Consider the following 19,533-nt stretch of genomic DNA (forward strand, 5'->3'; position numbering starts at 1 on the left):
AGAATTGAACGCACGAGGGCGCACTGTTGCCATTGCCAGGTGAACAAGATGGCGGCCTCCAGTGCCAGAGTCGGTTCGTTTGAAACAAATCCTGACACTTCGGTCGCTGGGATTTTCGATTCCATGAATTATGGTCCAAACCCTGAAGCGTCTACCTCTGCACAGGTAAGTCAGGCAACCACGATAGACTTTTATGTATTCTTCTCGAAGTTCTGGCATGTGTGGGTTTTGATGACCTACAGCTAGGCGGGTAGGCATGGTGTAGGCCCAGCCCCACCCGTACAAATCAATCCGGGAAATGCGCGAATTAGGAAACATTTCCCAATTCGGAAACATGTTACCGAATTAGGAAATTTCCAGTGTTTGCAGGCGAATGTGTCTTTTCTAAAGGGAAACAGGCGCAGTGGTGCATCCAGTATCCAGACCTCTTAGTCAAGATCCCTAGACTGTGCTAGAGGATGTTTCAGGCATGTCAGGAGGAAACTAACCAAGTACCAAGTATTTGTTGTGTGGGAGGGTGACCAAACTCGGAGGGGTGGACTGGCAGACTGGAATTTCAAATTAGGATGATTTTCCCAGTGCTATTAATTTATCTAACTGACATTCAATTACCGAAACCACATGTACATGTAGGGTAAAAATGTGAAAATAAAAGTGGAATTAGGCCTACGACATGAGTTGAAATGTAATGGCATGTAAAATAAATCTTCAATGAAATAAATCGCTTTATTAAAAGAAGTTGTGTGAAAGGCAAATTGTAATGTCAATTTGAAGTGCTTTATTTCCAGTTATTTTTCTTGTATCAATTTTTACAAAGCAAGAATTACAGCCTACCACTGTAAACGTATTTTTATTAATTTTTAAAATAAAATTCACAATTAAAACAAAATTATGTAAAATGTTTAGGTTTAGACATAGAAAAAAAAGTTCAAGGGGCGTCCTTAATTATACTTATACAATTTTAACAGTTATTGCAGCTATTTTTCCCCACAAAGTGATTACAATACAATACAGTGTTTCACAACTTTAAGTCCTGCGTGCCAACTGGGCAGAATTAAAAATCATAACACAACAAAACTATATTGTAACTTGTATTTACCATTTACATTTCCTTTTTATAGCAGAGTATTTTTTTGTTACTTCCATTGTAGCTATCTTAAAAATTTACTTTGTTGCTAAATTATTTATTTTTTAAAATAACAGCTCCGAACGAGGCCAATATCAAGCTTCGAAATGGAGTCGAACTTCAAATTCGCCACTTTAAAAATGCTCAACTTCTGATCCGTCTCAGGCTCCAACTGTTTTTAGTACCCGATTTGAAGTTGTAAGCACGACAGTAAGTCTGATGTAGTGGTGCCACAAAACATCAAGTTAGATGCAAAAGAGCCAAATATTACAGTACTTCAGTTTTATTTAAACACTTCAGGCCCACTATCGGGGATTGGTTTTGGGGACGAAACGTGAGACGGACACGAAGTTGAGTATTGGAAAACATCTAAATTTTCGTTTCTATGTACATGGTCGAAAGTTATCGACTTTTTAAAGAAAATGCACTCCTAACTTTTCGATTTGCACAGACAGAAATTTAGGCAAATACATGAAACTCACATTTCAGCAATTTCTTTTTTGCGCCAACGTGTGAAATTTTGCGCCAGCGAGTTTGAATTTTGTGTTTCCAAATTCACGTATTTCTGGACTGAAATAGCGCTGCTTTTGTTTTTTAAGGTGGCGCCGCCCATGGTCAGCATAGAAATATCTGGGTTCATTACCTTTAGCACCCTTTTCCTATTATAAGGGAACAAATTCTACTTTTTCGAAATAACTTATCTAAACAAGTTGTTGGTGACATCCTCTTGCAAATCAGAAAGAAAAGAGAACAGGGCTTTTGGTTTTTGAGGGACATTTTTTGGGTAAAATGGCAGCGTACCACAAAGAGCTGTGAATGACAAAGAAGCGAATGGTACTCATGGTACTACAACTAATACTATTACTACATGTAGAACTACTAGTCGCTAGTCATGCTCAACTGATGCTAGCGGGGTTCATTACCTTTAGCACCCTGTTCCTAATAAGGGAACAAATTCTACTTTTTCGAAACAACTCATCTGAACAAGTTGTTGGTGATGTCCTCTTTCATATCAGAAAGGAAAGAGAACAGGGCTTTTGGTTTTTGAGGGAAATTTTTGGGTAAAACGGCAGAGATGTATGACTGCCCCTAAGAGCTGTGAACGAAAACTTTACGAATGTTGTCTGGTTCCTTGACCTGGTTGGAGATTTGTTTTGATGAGTCCAAAATGCCTGAGTTGGGTAACCAGACGAAAAACAAAATGGTGTGATTCGACTGAGTGGTTGTCTTTTGCCAAACTTGGGTTAGAAATGTGAAGTTTCTGGCTTAAATATTGTCAAAATTTACCTAAACTAGGTCTATTATCATTAAGTAATAGTTCCTTAAGGTCAAAATGTTAGTTTGAGAAAGTGGACTTTGTTTCCTTATTAAAGGAACAGGGTTTAATGGTAATGAACCCCATGCTAGCCGGCCTACATGGCCTAAGCTGCCTAGTACAACCTATAAACAGGGCCCGATGTACACTCAGACAGCTCAATTGAAGAATACGGTATACCCTGTCGTCCCACACAATCAACCTCATAGCAAGGTATAGGTCAAAGTATCACACTCTTCTCAAGGGATTTTCACCTTGTACCCATGTAACTAGTCATTCCAGGGGTCGTGTTTTTAGAGTGGCGAGGGTATTCTGCAATTATTCCACTCGGACTCCTTTGTCATGACCCAGGGGCCTATGCCCAGAACTGTGGAGTCCAACGTCCGCCCCGCTCTCAGTGGGGTGGATGTCATTGTCATTGTGCAGTGCAGCAGGGATGGACGAGTGAATGTGTGTGCACCGGGGGCGCCATGCTTGTAGCAGTGATTTCACACTCAATCACAAGCATTGCATGTATTTCAGTGTGCTAATGTTCAATTTTCTTTAACAGTGCCTCGCTCGGGGGACCTCTATATTTATCACTCTCTAGGCCTTCTGCAGGACAAACTGACAAGGTTGCCAGAGCATTGTTTGCACCACATACATGTACATGTATACCTTGGAGTGTTCCTAGCACTTTAAAGGATTCGGGTATGGTCCTTCAGAATTTCTGTAAACCAAAATTTCTGCCTGTTGGTGTGGGCACCACTCTTCCCCCAGATTATGTTCTTTGGAAAGACAGATCCCATGTAACTAAAAGCTCCCCCCCCCCCAATGATCTCTTTTATCTTATGCTCTGGAGCTTGTTAAGTGTCAGAACTTGGAACTCAGCTGGAAAATCTTTTGCCACCGTAGCTGGAATTTCAAAAGTTTTGGAAATAACAAAGTTTGGCAGTATGGACTGCCATTTTCACAGTTCTAATGCCATTGCTGCTGTGCTACTCCTAAGATGATGTGAGAACTATGGAATTTGTCTGCTTCCTTAGTAAGATGTCCTTGCAAGACATCTTGGCAAGATGTCCTTGTTTTTCATTGGTTCTTATATGAGGTTTAAGAATGGATTCTTTAGCAGGAATATTTCCATAGAAAGACTTCTTTGTATAGTGTGCCCCAAAATTTGGCCGACATGTGGCTGACATTCTGACGCTGCTTGGTCCTAGCAAAACTGGGTCAAATCCATACTAACTTCAAAAACATGATGAAAAAAATTCCAGCTCAATGTCAGAGAGTCACAAAGTGCATGTGTGTCTGTGAGGAATAGCCATGACCAAATGGTTGGCTGTCACTTGCATCGATATACAACTTCACAAACAGAGGGGACTTTGCTGCAGCCGCTTCCCATATGTGGTTGACAAACGGTCTGTCTATTGTATTGTAGTGTACACTGTTGCACTGTGTATGCAGCTAGGGTAAACGTGGAACAGGGAGCTGTGTAGATGTTACACAAGAAAATAACATTTCCAGTACACTTTACAATAATTCTTTCTTTCTTTACCATGAGTGGCAATAATATTCAATATTATGTTAATCAAATGTTACTTTCAATACTAATAATAGCATTGTAAATTATGATTCATTTTCATTCCTTGATCCAAAGAAAGGAGAACTAAAGGTCCAAAAGATACAAGAACTTTCCTTTTCAAACTCATACACTTTGGGTTCTGCTGGAACCTGCCATCCCATTGTGGTTCACGTTATCTAAATCATGATAATGGAATCCTCAATGCTCGACGTGACCCCAAGGGCATGAACTAGTGGTGAACAATGGTTCTTCTTGGGATGAAGTGTGAAATCATTGCCTTACAAGCATATATCCAGCACATATATGTGACTCAATCCCAAGATGGACCTGCTGAGTTTCTGCGTTTCTCAGTGTGGACTTTGAAAAACCGTCGAAATGCACCTCTTTACGATACTTGATCAATTTATTGAAGGGTGTCTTGGTCTTTTCACAATTCCTAGGCATGGTTGGAGTCTCACAACCGCAGCCTGGGCCATTTCATCGACAACCAGTGGGTGAAGCCCACTGGGCGAGCCACCTACACCAGCAAGGCACCGGCCACTGGTGAAACCTTGGCCACCACGCTGCAAGGGGAAGATGAAGACGTAGAGCTGGCTGTGACTGCAGCTTCTAGGGCTTATACCTCTTGGAGTAAACTGCCTGGCCACGTCAGGGCAAGGCACTTGTACAGGTACATGCTTAACCTCCTTTTCCTTTCTCTCTCCCCAAAAGAAAAAGTAAGAGGGCATTGAAGTTGGGAAATTTCCGTTGGTTTTTAATTGGCGGGAGGGAATCTATTTTGTAGAAATGTTCTTTTAATTTGGAACAGTAACTTTCATTTTTAATATGCGACAGGGTTGTGTGAGTTTATTCTAAAAGGGGAATGTGGGACATCGATTAACTGAAGGAAGGGAACTTTAGAAGGGTGTAATTTCCAAAACCTATTTAAATTTTCTTTCCATTGACCGTGTGGGGTCTTTGACGAGAATTGAATCAGCATCAAAACTTCCGTCCTGTTCATGATTTTCCAGTCGGGTTCATCCATTGTTTGGTTTAAATAACGAAAAAAACCCTCTTTCGGACCAGACCCACGGTTATTGAAACTCCTTTAATGCTGCGACATTGCAACACCCATTGTCATCTTGAATAAAGCCCCCTCTAGTGGCACAAGGAACAGAGTCGCCAAATCATCGGTGGTAAAACCGCAGCGCATTGCCAAGCGGATCAGTATTATTAGAGACGACTGACACCCTCCATCAGGATTAACTAGGATTAAGTTTTTGAAAATGTGTTTTCAATTGTACTTGTTATAAAAATGCCATGGACAATAGCTTCTGACACTGCGGGTTAGACAAAGTGCTCATCTTGTCCGTGTTCTCGTCTTAGCATAGCTCGTATTAAGTAAGTTTTCTCTCATAGGAATGTGTACATTTTGAACGGGACCTAAGAAATATGCTCATAGTAAGCGCGATCTCGTCTCAAGCGTGCTCGTGTTAATCGTGTTCGACTGTATACATGTATATCATACATGTATTTGTGCACCCAAAGGGACTATGAGTGGACAGCATGAGGAGGGAACTAGGACTTTCTTCTTGGTAACTCACAGGCCCAGTGGGCAGAGGAATGCATTATGTGATGGAATTGTGGCATTCTGTACGTGTTTTATTCCACACCTCTCTCTGTCTGTCTAAAATGCAAAGAAACTTCTCTGTGTTTTGTAATTGAGGGCGCTTTAACCAGTCAGCCCAATAGGCCACCATACATGTATGAGGCACTACAAGCTCAGAAATTGTGTGTTTGTGATGTCTTGACGCACGTCTACATGTAATGTTTGCAAGTTTCCTGCACTAGCCTTTTTGTTTCCAATTACAAAAAGTGTTGAAATGGTTCATGTAAGAACAGTTTTGCAAACCATTGCCAACATTATTTCACCAGACATAGCCTCAGAGGACATGGAAGTTACCTTTATTATGAGAACACAGGCGACAGCAGAAATACACTGTATGACAGGCTCTTTGTCATCATCGTCTATGTTGCACCATCACTGAGGTGGTCTCCTGTTCATGCAAAGTACCTCTTCAGCAACATTCCTTTAAATGTCCCCTTTTCAATATTCTCTTATCTTCCTGAAGCATTGCCCGTCATGTTCAGAAACACCAGCGCCTGATCAGCGTGATGGAGAGCCTGGACAACGGCAAGCCAATCAGGGAGTCCCGCGACTGTGACATCCCGCTGGTGGTTCGCCATTTCTACCATCACGCCGGCTGGGCAGAACTAATGGACACAGAGATGGGTAGTTGGAAATCAGTTGGTGAGAATTTTCATCACTGGGAATGGGAGTTCCAAATCCCCTGTTTTTTTCTCAAGTCCTATTAATGATGCTGGACATGCTTTGTAATATATCTTTCCAGGAGATTTTTTTTTAAATTTCCACCTGAATCATTTGTCATAATGCTAACAGGATTGGGTTATGTATAGTTTGCCACATGTACTGTAGCTTGTTAATGTATTTGTTTCAATAAATGTTATGATTCACCACTTACAAGTCTGAAAACTCTTTCAGACATTTGAGTGCTAACAAAGTAAAAATGGATGATAAGTGGAAAAACCAAGTAACAGAGCTGAGTTGGTGTTCCTTTTCAAGAAAAGTAGATCCTTAAATACACATGTGACGAAAAATCCATTTTTGTTTGAAATAATTGCCAGTAGGTAAAGCAGTAACAGAACTGAATGGACATATTGCAAACTTATCAGTCACAAGACAATGGTAATGATTCTATTATCGTGTTCAAGCTGTAGACATGTTTGAGATCCATTGTATTTTGAGATGATCTGTGTATCCCTGCATTTTTTCTCCAACAAGTGAACCACTTGATGCATTGTTCCCCCTGGCAGGTGTCGTCGGCGCCATCGTTCCTTGGAACTTCCCTCTGATGCTGTTGACCTGGAAGGTCTGCCCGGCCCTGGCCATGGGTAACACTGTGGTCCTCAAGCCAGCCACCTTCACCCGCCTCAGTGCCCTGCTCTTTGCCCAGATCTGCGCCGAGGCCGGCCTACCCCCCGGCGTCTTCAACGTGGTCACGGGCAATGGGGCCTTCGGGAGCAAGCTGGCTGTGCACCCGGCAGTGGACAAGGTGGCCTTTACCGGGTCCACAGAGGTAAGCCGCTTTACAGTTGGGATCTGGGCACCATTGTCCTGGTCTGGAGTTTCTGAGTCTGCTTGAGCGAGATTTGTACATGTGCGAGTTTGTAAGTCATCTCAACAGCTGACATGCTTGTAATATCCCTTGTGTTGAAATTGCTGATTTGATTCCCTCACAAGTGCATATAGTAGTAGCGTTCATATTTAATTGTTGCTTAAATACGTCAAATACCACGGTCCCTTAAGACAAATACTAAGGGGGATACTATTTACTCTTGTTTTTACTCATCTGCAGTTGTGCTTAGATTTACTGTTGTAAGTGAAAAATGTGACCCAATGCTTTGAAATCAGGAATAAGTTGCGAATTGACTTTTTGAGATATCCACATGGTCAGAAAGAGAATTTCATAAGCTTTCATATGGTACATAATACAGGTGTGTTGATGGTAACCTTTCATACAAACACTTCCAAATATACAGAAACCGCCACGTCGATTTTTTTTCAACATTTACCCACATCCCCACTTTACTCGGCCATTACGTAAAACGGCCTCAGCGACTTACTCCTTAGTACGATATACTGGGTCACAAATATGGTTACCTACTTCAAGCGTATCACTCTCACTGATAATTATGTTAATCACTAGCCTAAGGAATTTCATTATAAAGCTGGTTTACAATTTTTGTAAATCTGTCCAGGTTGGTCAGATTTTGCGGAAGGCAACAGCTGGAACGGGCAAGAAGCTCTCCCTGGAGCTGGGAGGCAAGTCGCCCTTCATCGTCTTTGACTCAGCTGATCTGGACGCAGCCGTGGAAGGCGTGGTGGACGCCATATGGTTCAACCAAGGAGAGGTGGGTGAACAAGCCACGATGCGAACTCACTGGAAGAGATAAGTGCAGTAGAGGTTAAAATGTTGAGCCTGAATTATAATATACTTTATGGATGTGGCATTCAAGAAGTAAATAGTTGAGGACTCACCTAGTGGGTGTGGCAGCCAAGACGTGAATAGTTGAGTACGCACCTGGTGGGTGTGGCAGTCAAGCTGTAGATGGTTGAGTAATCACTTTAACCCTACTTTTCTCTCTCTATTCAGGATTACATATGGGTACCTCTGAGGGCAGAGAGGTTACGACATGTATGTTTGATTGATCCAATTGTGCCTGAGTTTTTTTTAGGAATGTGTATGGGCCCAATGCACAAGGAAAATTAGGATGTATCACTTGTAGCATCAGTCATGATAGATACATGTATATGTGCTTCAAAAAGTGCACACCATTAATATATGGATGAACTTGTAGATGATCATTTGCTTAGTCTTTTAGTCCACAGAAAGTGTGTGACTTCTGTGACAGCTTTCATGCAGATATTTTATCTCTTGTGTCCTGTATGCAGGTGTGTAGTGCTGGATCCCGTCTTCTGGTCCAAGAGACTGTGAAGAGCAAACTGTTGGACAAGCTGCGCGACCGCATCATGTCGCTGCGTCTTGGCGACTCCCTGGACAAGTCCATCGATGTGGGGGCTGTCGTGGATCCCTCCCAGCGAGCCACCGTTGAGAAATATGTGGAGGAGGCCAGAGGTGAAGGGGCAGAGGTCAGTTTATTGTTACGATTTATTATCAAAGTATTGCTGGAAAAGAAACCAAGTATTCCTCAAAAGTGCCCCAGGCCCGTATTTTAAGCCTGAAGAAACCCGTAGAGAGGGGAGAATCAAAATGAGTTTAGAGCTTGGAGAAAAAACCCTGAGGAATACTCTGTGTAGAACCCATGTAAGGTAGCACTGTAAGCCTAATCTACATATTGACGGGACCACGAATCAAACCCGGGTCACAGAGGTGAAAAGACGGGGAAGGAACTATTGTGCCAATCTTACTCCCTACCAGTAGTTGGAATTGACATAGTTGGTAGTTTTGATATAAAATGATCTGAAAGTAGTCATTTGTTATTGATCATTTCTGGTAATGACACCAAGGATTCCTCAAAAGTGTCCTAGGCACTGTAGCTTGTAAGCCTGAAGAAACCCATGGAGAGGAGACAATGAGAAGCAGTTACAGTTTTAGAGGTGGGAGGAAAACCCCAGAGGAATATTCTGGGTAAAACCCATGGAATCAGGTAAGGAGTGAAAACCCAATCCACATGTGGACTAGGCTGGGATTCAAAGTCAGACCTCAGAGGTGGAAGGCAAGGAAAGAACCACTATGCTAACTTGACTCCCCCGTTCTTGAAAGCAAATGGGTAATTCCAGAAATTAGGGGTCCATGTTTATTTTGTGTCCCTGTCACATCTGTTAAAAGATTTTGTAAATTCAGAATAAATTTTCTAATTTCTTAAGAGTGATAAATTAATGCAAATTACTTGCCAAACAAATAGTAATAGTTTGAAATCAATTCCAGTGATATTTCTATGTCAAATAACAAAGGTCAGATGTAATAGGGACAGAAAAATGTCAGACTTTTGGACCCCTAATTTCTGGAATTACCCACATACAAACATGATCTCAGGAAGCACTACAGATGCAGGGGTGTTTAACAGAGTCCAGTAATTGGTAATGAAACACATTTCTTGTACGTTGGTGAAAATTGAAGATGTAATGGGCAACTCTCACTTGATCGTCTAGTGTATGTGAGTGCATGTAACTTTTACAATTCCATTTTTCACCCACAGATTATTCAAAACACACAATGTCTTCCGGCCAGTGGTTGCTTTTACCCACCGACCATCATCAACAATGTGCAAACTTCATCCAAGGTCGTCATGGAAGAGGTCCGTTTAACTCGATCGCTCACACAACAATGTGTAATGTAACATTAATGGATCTGTGTACTTTGAGTTTAGTCTTTGTTTCATTTGCTCATAAAATATCTTAAAACCCTTTGGTACATGTAAGATGTATGATATACAAGGCAAAAATAAGTGCTTTGAGTAGCTTTTTAAAAATCTTATTCAGAAAGTCTTGGTACCTTGAAATTTGCACCTTGACAGCAAATAGAGAGTGTAATGCCAAGAAATAGTGCTTAAAAATGAAACAGATCTGAAGTTATCCTTACTGGTTTGTTGTTAGATGGTCTTCATCATTTATGGTTATTGTGATCAAAATGTTGTTTTAGCACAAGTGTTTACTGAAACTATTAGAATCGCATTTGATTTTTGTCAAGTTGATTAAAAAGCATTATTTGTGTACCCGATAGCAATACCAATGTAATGTATAATTAAGAAACACAGTCAAGTAAATTAACCACTTACTACCGGGTGTTTTGAAAAATGTAGTGCACATAATCGGGACTTTTTCAAGATTTTCAGTTTTCAAAATTTTTCACAAATTCGTCATTTTAATTAATGAACGTTTACACCCACATGAATTACTGTCTGGTGGCCACTCTAGTAGCCTTGTAAATAGAGCCCAGATTGTGCGGTGTTATGTAACTTTCTTTTGTTCACGAACCTGCCACAGTGCGCTGCTGACCTCTTTTCAATAGGAGCCAGATTAGCGTGCAGTGGTACTGTGTGGCTCATCGCTGCGGTGGTGGAGCGCTTTTGTTCCTTGTGGTAATCCGCTCGCACTTAATGCCCAAAACCATGGTATACTGTTTCAAAACAAGGCTGAATTTTCTCTACTATTGAGAGTGAAAAAATGTCGGTAATGCCCAGCAGCCTGGTCTTTTGTTCCAAGAACGGTCTTTTGTTACAAGGCCCAGTTCCTTCATCCGATTTCGGAGACCTCGGCCACAAGTATAAACACACGGTGCCCGAAACTGGGGTCCCCGGCAGGAAGAGGTTAATATTAAAGCAGTAGAAAAAAATAGTTGCTAAGACTTGTAAGAATCTTTGAAAGTTTTGTGAATGAAAACAATCATTTCACAAGTAGTTGATAACCTAATTATAAAGTAATTGTTATCCGGCTTATGAAATTATGGAACTGGTTTGCCCCTGTTTCTTTCCATGAAGATTTTTGGGCCTGTTGTGGTGATTCTGCCCTTCCGGACCGCTAAGGAGGCAGTGGCCTTGGGCAACAACACCCACTACGGCCTGGCGGCCAGCGTCTGGACAGAGAGTGTCAGTCTGGGCCTGGAGGTGGCCCTGAGCCTGAAGGCTGGCAGCATCTGGGTCAATGGCCACAACATGTTTGATGCGGCCAGTGGCTTTGGTGGTTACCGGCAGAGCGGGTATGGACGAGATGGCGGCAAGGAGGTGAGTGTGGTAATTTTCACATTTATCTCTATGTGAGTTCCTCCTCATGCGTCGACCCTTGTTCCCTGAGTGTTTGTTTCCAGGACCAGTTGGGAACTGCTTGAAAACTCACATTCAACAGCTTGCTATAAATCCCTGGCAAATTATGTATACTCAAATTAAAGTAGGCAAAACTCATAACATAATGGTGGCTGGGCTGTTCAACGTTGCAAAATCTCGGTTAAAATTTTGGGAGGTTTCAGATTAAAGATTTTCTAGGATTGGATCTATTCGAGGACATAGGAGAGGGGGGTTGATGAAAAGAGGGAAGGGTTAAGCTTGCTCAAGGCGTACCCTACTGCAGTTGTTCGGGAGCATGCCTAACTTTTCTGAAAATGCCGAAAGTTAGGATGCTTTCTCCTGCATTCAGAGACTGTTTGAGGGAAACATTTAGGATTTTTAACGTTCTATTCGTTGCTATTGGCCCTATTATTGTTGTAAACTTGGCCAGCATCTGAAAGGGGGGCTCTAACCCCCAAATCCCCTTCCACCTAGATCTACTACTTGCAGAAGTGTTGCGTTTGGATTTGGTCTGTTCAGATAAATACACAAATGCACATTTAATGCTGGTTTACGAAGGCCAGTCTGCAGTGTTGGAAACATGGATACACACTCGACATAGTTCATTAAAAACTAGCATGGCCTGTACGATTCCATTTTAGGCATGCAGTCTCTTCTGTCCGTAATTATTTTCACAGGGCCTTTATGAGTATGTGATTCCAACGTGGGCAGAGAGGGCCCGCCCAGGTGCGGTTGAGGTCAACTACAAGACATTTGGGGGTCACATCCCAGCAATCGTGGGCACTGCAACTCCCAGCAAGAATGAGATTGTCGTGAATGGCCAGAACATTCCAAGGTATGAACTTGTATTTTCCCCCTCAGTAACTTTTTTAGAGGTTGCCTGCATTCTTTACATCTACTGCTAATAATGACCATATTGATGAAAGGGGAAAGTATGTGACTTCACCTGTGGTGAATTATGATCTAATAACCTGTGGTCTCTTAATTGCAAACTGCAATTGTATACAAAATGATTCCTGCATCTGTTTACAGTTTGTTTTGTTTCATATGTCTTTTATAGAGTTTATGGAATTTGTGTCCATTTCAATTTTTTTTTTAATTATTATTATTTTTCTTAAAAAGACACATTGTTTTGGGTGTACAATTTTGGCTTAGTAGCTTTTATTTCGCTTCTTGTATGTCATTCTGCATTCATATGTCATTGTTCAGAGTTGATCGTACTTACAAGATGTACTATGGAGGGGCCCAGAAGCGCCCCGATGGGCAGTATTCCCGTCAGATTCTGAGCCCTGGCGGGGACGTCATCGCCCAAGTTGGGGATGGGAATCGTAAAGACATCCGGAATGCAGTAGATGCCGCCCACAAAGCGGCCCCTGGGTAAGGCCCCTCCCCTTCATCTGGTTTTGATTGACTTAAATGAATTTTCTTATGTGAGCTTTTTCCAGGAGATTTTTCCTTTAGGTGGTAATGGTGTCAGTTGGAGCTTTTGTAATTCCCCCTGAAGAGGTCAAAAGCAAAATATTTACCTATTATGAAATTTGTCAACAGCTTGACACACAGGTTTGGATAAACAGGCATTGTATTTCATTGTAACTTTACTTGCAGTACATGTGAACTTCATGCACGCATTAAACACTAGAGGCTTTCCTTACTCTCTGACCCCAAAACTGCTTTAGTGAATAACAAGATGTTTCTTATTGAACAAGCATTGTGCAAAATAGTTGACAAAATTGCTGTAATGTAAAAATGTTCGTAAAACATCAGAAACGTTTCTGACCAAAAGAGTGGTTTGTGCCTTATGCTAACCACTGGGAAAAATGCTCGAACAGAAAGGGGAATAACCATGGGTTTTCCTGTCTCTGCAAACCACTGAAGTTGGGGGAAGCGAGCTGCCCACAATCGAGCTCAGATTGTCTACTACATGGCTGAGAACCTTGAGCTGCGACGCAATGAGGTTGCCGGCGACCTCTGTCACATGACCGGTCAGACCATGGAGGAAGCCCTGAAGGAGGTTGATTTATCCATCCAGAGGCTGTTTCACTGGGGTGCCTACGCCGACAAATATGGAGGCACTGTACAAGTGAGTACATGACTTCTTGGTCTTGTTTCTTATTCACGTAGAATTAATATCATGGATGGCAGATTAGAAGCCTAACCTTGAATCTTGCATAGAATTCTTGGATTGTTTGAAAAATATTTTGCTGTACTACAACCATTGTTTCCAACACCCATGCAGCAATTTATTTTGGATGGTCGTTAGAATAGAAGAAACTGCTTCTTATTTCTGGTGGAAGGTTTCCGTCATGGTGAAAACTGTTGATATTGGATTTGTTTTCTATCTTTTCAAGGACTTTTCATTTGCAGCTGCGATTCAAATAATTCGTTTTTGTGAATGTAGATGCCCACCCCTTTTAATTAACCAGTCCTGCCATTGTTTTGATGATTTATAGTTGTATGCAATATCAGCAGTTTGCAAATCGTGCAGCTTTCTTTTTTACGTGTGTATCTACGTCCCTGCTAAACAGAGAAACTAAGCCAACTGATTCAATTTCAAAGAGCTGCTAAGCTGGAAATAGTGCTCAGCAAAACTATGTGCTAAGCCTTGCCCCCCCCCAAAAAGCAGTTCTGACTATTACATAACATCTGAAAATAGTGTAGGTAGGTTGACTTTTTTTGTGGTCACATGTTTTTTATACTGATCCAGTGTTCAGCTGAGTTTTAACTGGTTGAAGTGACATCAGCAAGAATGAAATGAACAGTGCATGAAAGGGTACAACTAGCTTGCATGTACAGTCTGTTGAACCCTTTTTGCACCACATCCAAACTGCAGTAGACACCGTTTGTCTTTCCTTTTTTTCCAATTTCACATTTTCCAAAAAATTTTCCCCTCCTCCCCCCAAAAAATTTAGGGTTGCACCGTCGAAATAGGGTAGGTCAGGAAACAGGAAGCCTTACCTTTTTTTTTTTGGCCAAAGCAAAAGTCAGCTTGGAACCAGTCACAAGCCATGTGCATCGTATGACAAATTGGCTGGGAAGCTGTTTTTTTTTTTAATGAATTCTTCTCTCGCTTAGCAGCTCCGTGAAATTGGCATAAGATTTGTTTTTGCCGGACGCAGAGGGAGCTTTTGCATTTGATCACCATGCCTCGTTCTTTGTGGCAGGAAACCCTGCTGTACGGGGCTACAGTCAGGATTAACGAGCCCGTTGGAGTAGTAGGAATCACTTGCCCCGATGAATTCCCCCTGCTGGCCTTCGTCTCCCTCTTTGCCCCTGCTGTGATCCGAGGGAACGCCATCGTCATCATTCCCAGTGAGAAATACCCAACAGTGGCCTTAGACTTCTACCAGGTTAGTGCACGCATAAAACATCAGATACACACCATGGCCCTCCTGACTTGAAAATTCCTGAAGTGTAAAACTTTTGATTCTCACCCAAATCATGAAAAAAATTGTCTGACATTTGTTTCTTTATTGTGAATAATCCTTATAGATATCGTTCAGGATCAGTTGTCACATCAGGTTAAAATCTGTGCAATCCCACGCTTTCTGTTCCATTGTCCTACTCCTTTATAATTAAGGGACTGTGACTGATCTCTCACCAGTCCTGTTCTAATCTCAGGCCCTTTTTTCCTCCACTAATCCTAGCTCTCTTATAAATTTGAATCTGCATGACCTTTTAGGAATCCTCAAGTTTTCCTTTTCATAATGCATGTAGGGAGTATATTACTTCACATCACAATGTGATATTTGATGTGGAGGACTTTGAGTGTTTAGAAATGGAAATGACTGTTACTGGCTTGCGTTTTGGTGGAAGACTGCTCCAGAATGAATTATAGCGAGGCCCTCTAAGTCTCAAGGATGCCAAATGAAGAGTACTTTTACATTTTGCATAAAAGTCCATAGTCCCGCTGTCTTGATTCTAGATTTAAATGATTCCTGGCATTGTCTTTCATAGGATTAACCCTGACCCTCTAGGGACCATTGAAATCCTGCATAACCTTGTTGGGTTCAGTATGGTTAGGGTTAATATCAGACATTGTTCATATGTCCCTGTTTTGAAGTAATTTAATGATTGATGACAGGTCGGCAAAGTTTTAGTTCTTTTCATTTGGTGTGTTTATATTTGCAAATTTTCCTCAGGTGTTTGACACATCGGACCTTCCGGGTGGTGTGGTCAACATTATCACTGGTAATCGCGATCACCTCACTAAAACCCTAGTGGAGCACCAGGACGTCCAGTCCCTGTGGTACTTTGGCTCGGCGGAGGGGTCCAAGTTCGTGGAGTGGTCCTCTGCCACCAACCTTAAGCGTACCTGGGTGAACTACGGAAAGGGTCGGGATTGGTCGGACAAGTCCCAAGGGCAGGGAGAGGAATTCCTCTACCACGCAACACAGGTCAAAAATATCTGGATACCGATGGGGGATATATTCGCCAATTAAAAGCAGGTAGTCTAACTTTCCTGTAATCCCATAGATTTGCACAAAAATTGTGAAAACTTGGCCATGTCCAAAATCAAGTGGCTACGGCTTGGAGTAATGCACAAGTGTATGAGACGTGACAGCTGCCACTAGCTTGAGGCTTCCATAAGAGTGTGTGTGTTGTGCTCAGCAACAGCCAACTAAATTTGGGAAGTGACTTATTGAGATTTTTACTCTCTAGAAGGAAATGATCAGATAGCCAGGTATAAACAAGACACATGATTCATTTATGGCATTTCTGTGCTAATCGGCAGCTCCAAAAATATCTGGAAAAGTATTGTATCAAGGGAAGAAAAATCTCATTGTTCATTATGTTTGTCATTTGAGATTATGCAGTGTACACCTTGTTAACTGTTACAAAAATGGCAACCAATCTGCATAAATCATCTAAATAGAGGTAATGTGACTTGATCGGGGTGAATTCTCTTAACATTATTTTGTGTGTCCATATACAGTGTGTGTATTCTATCTTTCTCCTTAAAGCGAGAAGTATGAAGCTGATTTCATTTTAAAGATTTGTATTTTGGGGTAAATTTTCTTTGGCAGGGAAGAATGAGTATCATAGAAAATTAGATACAGTGTCTATTAAATGCAGGATATTAAATACAGTACAGCCAACAGTACAACACTTGATGGGCACAGTGTAAACATGAGTTTTTGCAGTACCTTATTGTGTTTGCAAATAAAATAATAAAATTCAGTAACACCAAACAACTGTAGCAATCCTGCATTTTATCTTTGAGATTTACATGTAGTTTGAGTTTTAAGTTTCATTCATGATTATTTTAAAGCATGGAAGTACTTGAATAGACACCACTGAGAAATTACTTTCATTTTAAAGACCATGATTTTACTTGGTTGGAAGTTGATTTTGATTTGGGGTTATTTGGTATTATACGTCCTTTGTTCTGATACAAAAGCTTAGTTTTTGTTAACAGTTTTTTTTTTAATAGTTAAGAAATTACCTGAAATTTTTGGGTTTGTGTATGCTAACATGTTGTTTATGTCATTTCACACTTTCAAAATGGTACAACAGCTTTTATAAGGGCAAACCCGTTACATATAATTAGCTTTTATACCTACTGTCTTCCAAAGATTTGTTCATTCAAAGCCAACTGAGCCCCTGTTTTTAAATTGAAATATTCAATAGCTTCGCTGACTTTTTGCAGCTTTCCAGAAGTTTACAATAAAGGGATGACAGATGTATTAATTCTTGTAAAAAATTGCTTACCGCAATAACCAAAACAGTGGCTGCGTCTGAATCACTTGGCTGCAACTTGAAATTACACATGACTTAATGGAAACCAACCACGGCCACTAACATACATGTAGCCTTGAGTGTAATTTCTAGCCGCAGCCAAGTAATTCGGACACGGCCAGCAATCTCAATTTCAAGCAGTGCTGTAGAGTTGCATAGGTGTGGGTACCAGCTGTCTGCTATCAACAACACGGCAGATAAGCAAAATGTATGCAGCTGCCCAAGCGAGTGTTTTTTATTTGTTAACTTCAATTTTTCTTTTAATATCCAACAAATAACTACTAGTTACCAGATTTGTACAAATAACCAAAAAAAAATTAAAAATACCAACCTGTTAACAGGTTTATTAGTCAGGCTATTTTGGACAATGATTGTCAACTTAATATTGATTTAAAAGAAAAGTTCTATTTTACTAAAGATGAGTACATGCACGAGACAGCTCAGTGAGATTTTTGGTGAATTGACTCCAAACTGTTCCTTACATGCACTCCTCTGTCTGTCCCCATCCTTTTGGATGCCTTCCTCGTAGGTGTTCTCCCTTTTGGGATAGTTTAAGAAATTTCTTGAAAAATCATATCTGTATCAGCAACTCTGAAAAGCAGGAAAGAAGTGTAGTAGCTTGCTGGTGGGGGGGTGGGGAGTGATGGAGTCGTTTTGGAATGGTGCTCCATATAATCCTTAACTGTAGGCATCGCAAAGGGGGGCAAAATCTGGTCTACCCTCCCTGAAAAAAATCTGATAATAGAGTACCGAAGTGTGACGTCACTATGAACCAGAAAGTGCAGTGCAAACGAATGGAGTACGTGCACGTATTGGTTCACCCGCTGGTTCTCGCACTAATGCCATTTACACACTAACTGTTGTTGTGACATATTCACTTGGGTACTCTATTACAAGGAATGAGAAAAACATAAGCAAAAGAAATGGGAAAAAAAGGGAGGAAAGGGGATTGGGATCTCTAAACTTCTTAAAACTGACCCCCTTCTATCAATTGTTTGCTGCTGAGTGATCCCTTCCCCCTGCCCCCAGGAAAATCTGGGGGAGGCCATGGATGTAGCAGTCACTACGCCTAACATACATGTACCCAATGTATGCCCATCTGCATTGATAAAACTGTTCTTGTAAATCTAGATATTAGTAGCCTTGACTTAAATTTTCAAACGTCAATGGAGGAAGTACAGCGAGTCAGTTCATTTAAACCCACTCAATATTTGACACATATTCGTTGGCAGGATCTGTTTCATGCATCGAGATCTGGCATTATCATAGGCACTCGGGTCTGGGTTAAAAAAAAAAAAAAGCAAAAACAAAGTTTATCTTGACACATTTCTTGCCACACGATGCGAGCATGATCCACGGATGAGCCCATGAGGCGTGAGAACTTCTGGCCGTTGCTGAATGAGGAATGAATAATAAATGGCTGTCATTCCCAACGCCTGAATGCCCCAGTATATCCTCACGTACAAGGTGCATTACGCCTCAAGATTGATTGCTGTAATTGCGATGCATGATGCGCATGCTAAATATTTCATTCTGGGCTCTAGGAAGACCACATCTTCCTGATGGTTGATTTCTTGCTTGCCAAGATGTTTCTTTACATTCTTTTCTTTTTCATGACTAAAGAAGCAATTTTTTAAGTGGACAAAATCAAATTACACTTTTGCTTATATTGTAAAAATAAATCCTCATTTAAGATATTTCAATATTTCTTCCAGAAAAAACTTGTTTGAGAAATTTGTAAAAGAAAATTGCATAAATACAAAAAACCCACAATACTTTTATTTCATTGAATTGACAGACCCATGCTCCTTGAAATAATCTTTAGGAAATTACTGTGTCTTCAAATTTCATTTTTTGGTCTACAATGAATTTGTTCCTGTCAGTGAATTAAGTGTGTTTAAGAAAAATGATCTCTTGCCCCAAAACAAGTGTTTTGGTCATGCCGATGTCTGCTTTATAACAAAATATACTTTGTGAAAGGATGACGTATCAGAATTATAAAATCTATTAGAGCTATGAACTATACACATTGTGAATTTCTGCATAGAAATACATGTACATGCGACCATTGTATTCTACAAAGTAACATTTATTGGACTGACTATTCAAAAGACAATGAGAACAAAATTTACTTACAGACCATTACTGTTTTCTTTGAAGCTCTGAAAGTATTTCTAATATTGCAAAAAGATTTTAAATACTTGTATACAATGTAGAACACACTTAATACACATTAAATTCCTGTATCTCTCATGTGTACTCTGCATTTTGGACTAAACATTTTCAAGATCAGGTATGTCGGAGGCAATATACTAATGCAGCATATTGTCAACAACAAAAAGTGAACAAAGTCAATAAAATCTTAAACTATTCTACAACAAAAGCTCCAAAATAACTTAATTTACATAACTTACATGTAACAATGATATT

General features: G+C 40.7%; 1 protein-coding gene across 1 annotated transcript; it reads left to right on the top strand.

The window, feature by feature from the left end:
* The first annotated feature begins 12 nt into the window (after positions 1–12).
* On the top strand, positions 13–17,550 carry aldh16a1 (aldehyde dehydrogenase 16 family member A1). The gene is made up of 13 exons (XM_022256481.2): positions 13–165; positions 4,443–4,672; positions 6,114–6,292; positions 6,877–7,139; positions 7,822–7,974; positions 8,516–8,713; positions 9,784–9,882; positions 11,065–11,307; positions 12,045–12,202; positions 12,577–12,744; positions 13,243–13,447; positions 14,529–14,714; positions 15,507–17,550. Exons 1-13 carry the CDS (start codon positions 49–51, stop codon positions 15,804–15,806), a joined length of 2,499 nt encoding a protein of 832 aa, XP_022112173.2. The 5' UTR covers positions 13–48; the 3' UTR covers positions 15,807–17,550.
* The last annotated feature ends 1,983 nt before the right edge of the window (positions 17,551–19,533 follow it).

This window comes from Acanthaster planci, linkage group LG03 (assembly GCF_054643075.1).
Source record: "Acanthaster planci isolate LZ-2023a linkage group LG03, COTS_SCS, whole genome shotgun sequence".
Classification (NCBI taxonomy): Eukaryota; Metazoa; Echinodermata; class Asteroidea; order Valvatida; family Acanthasteridae; genus Acanthaster; species Acanthaster planci.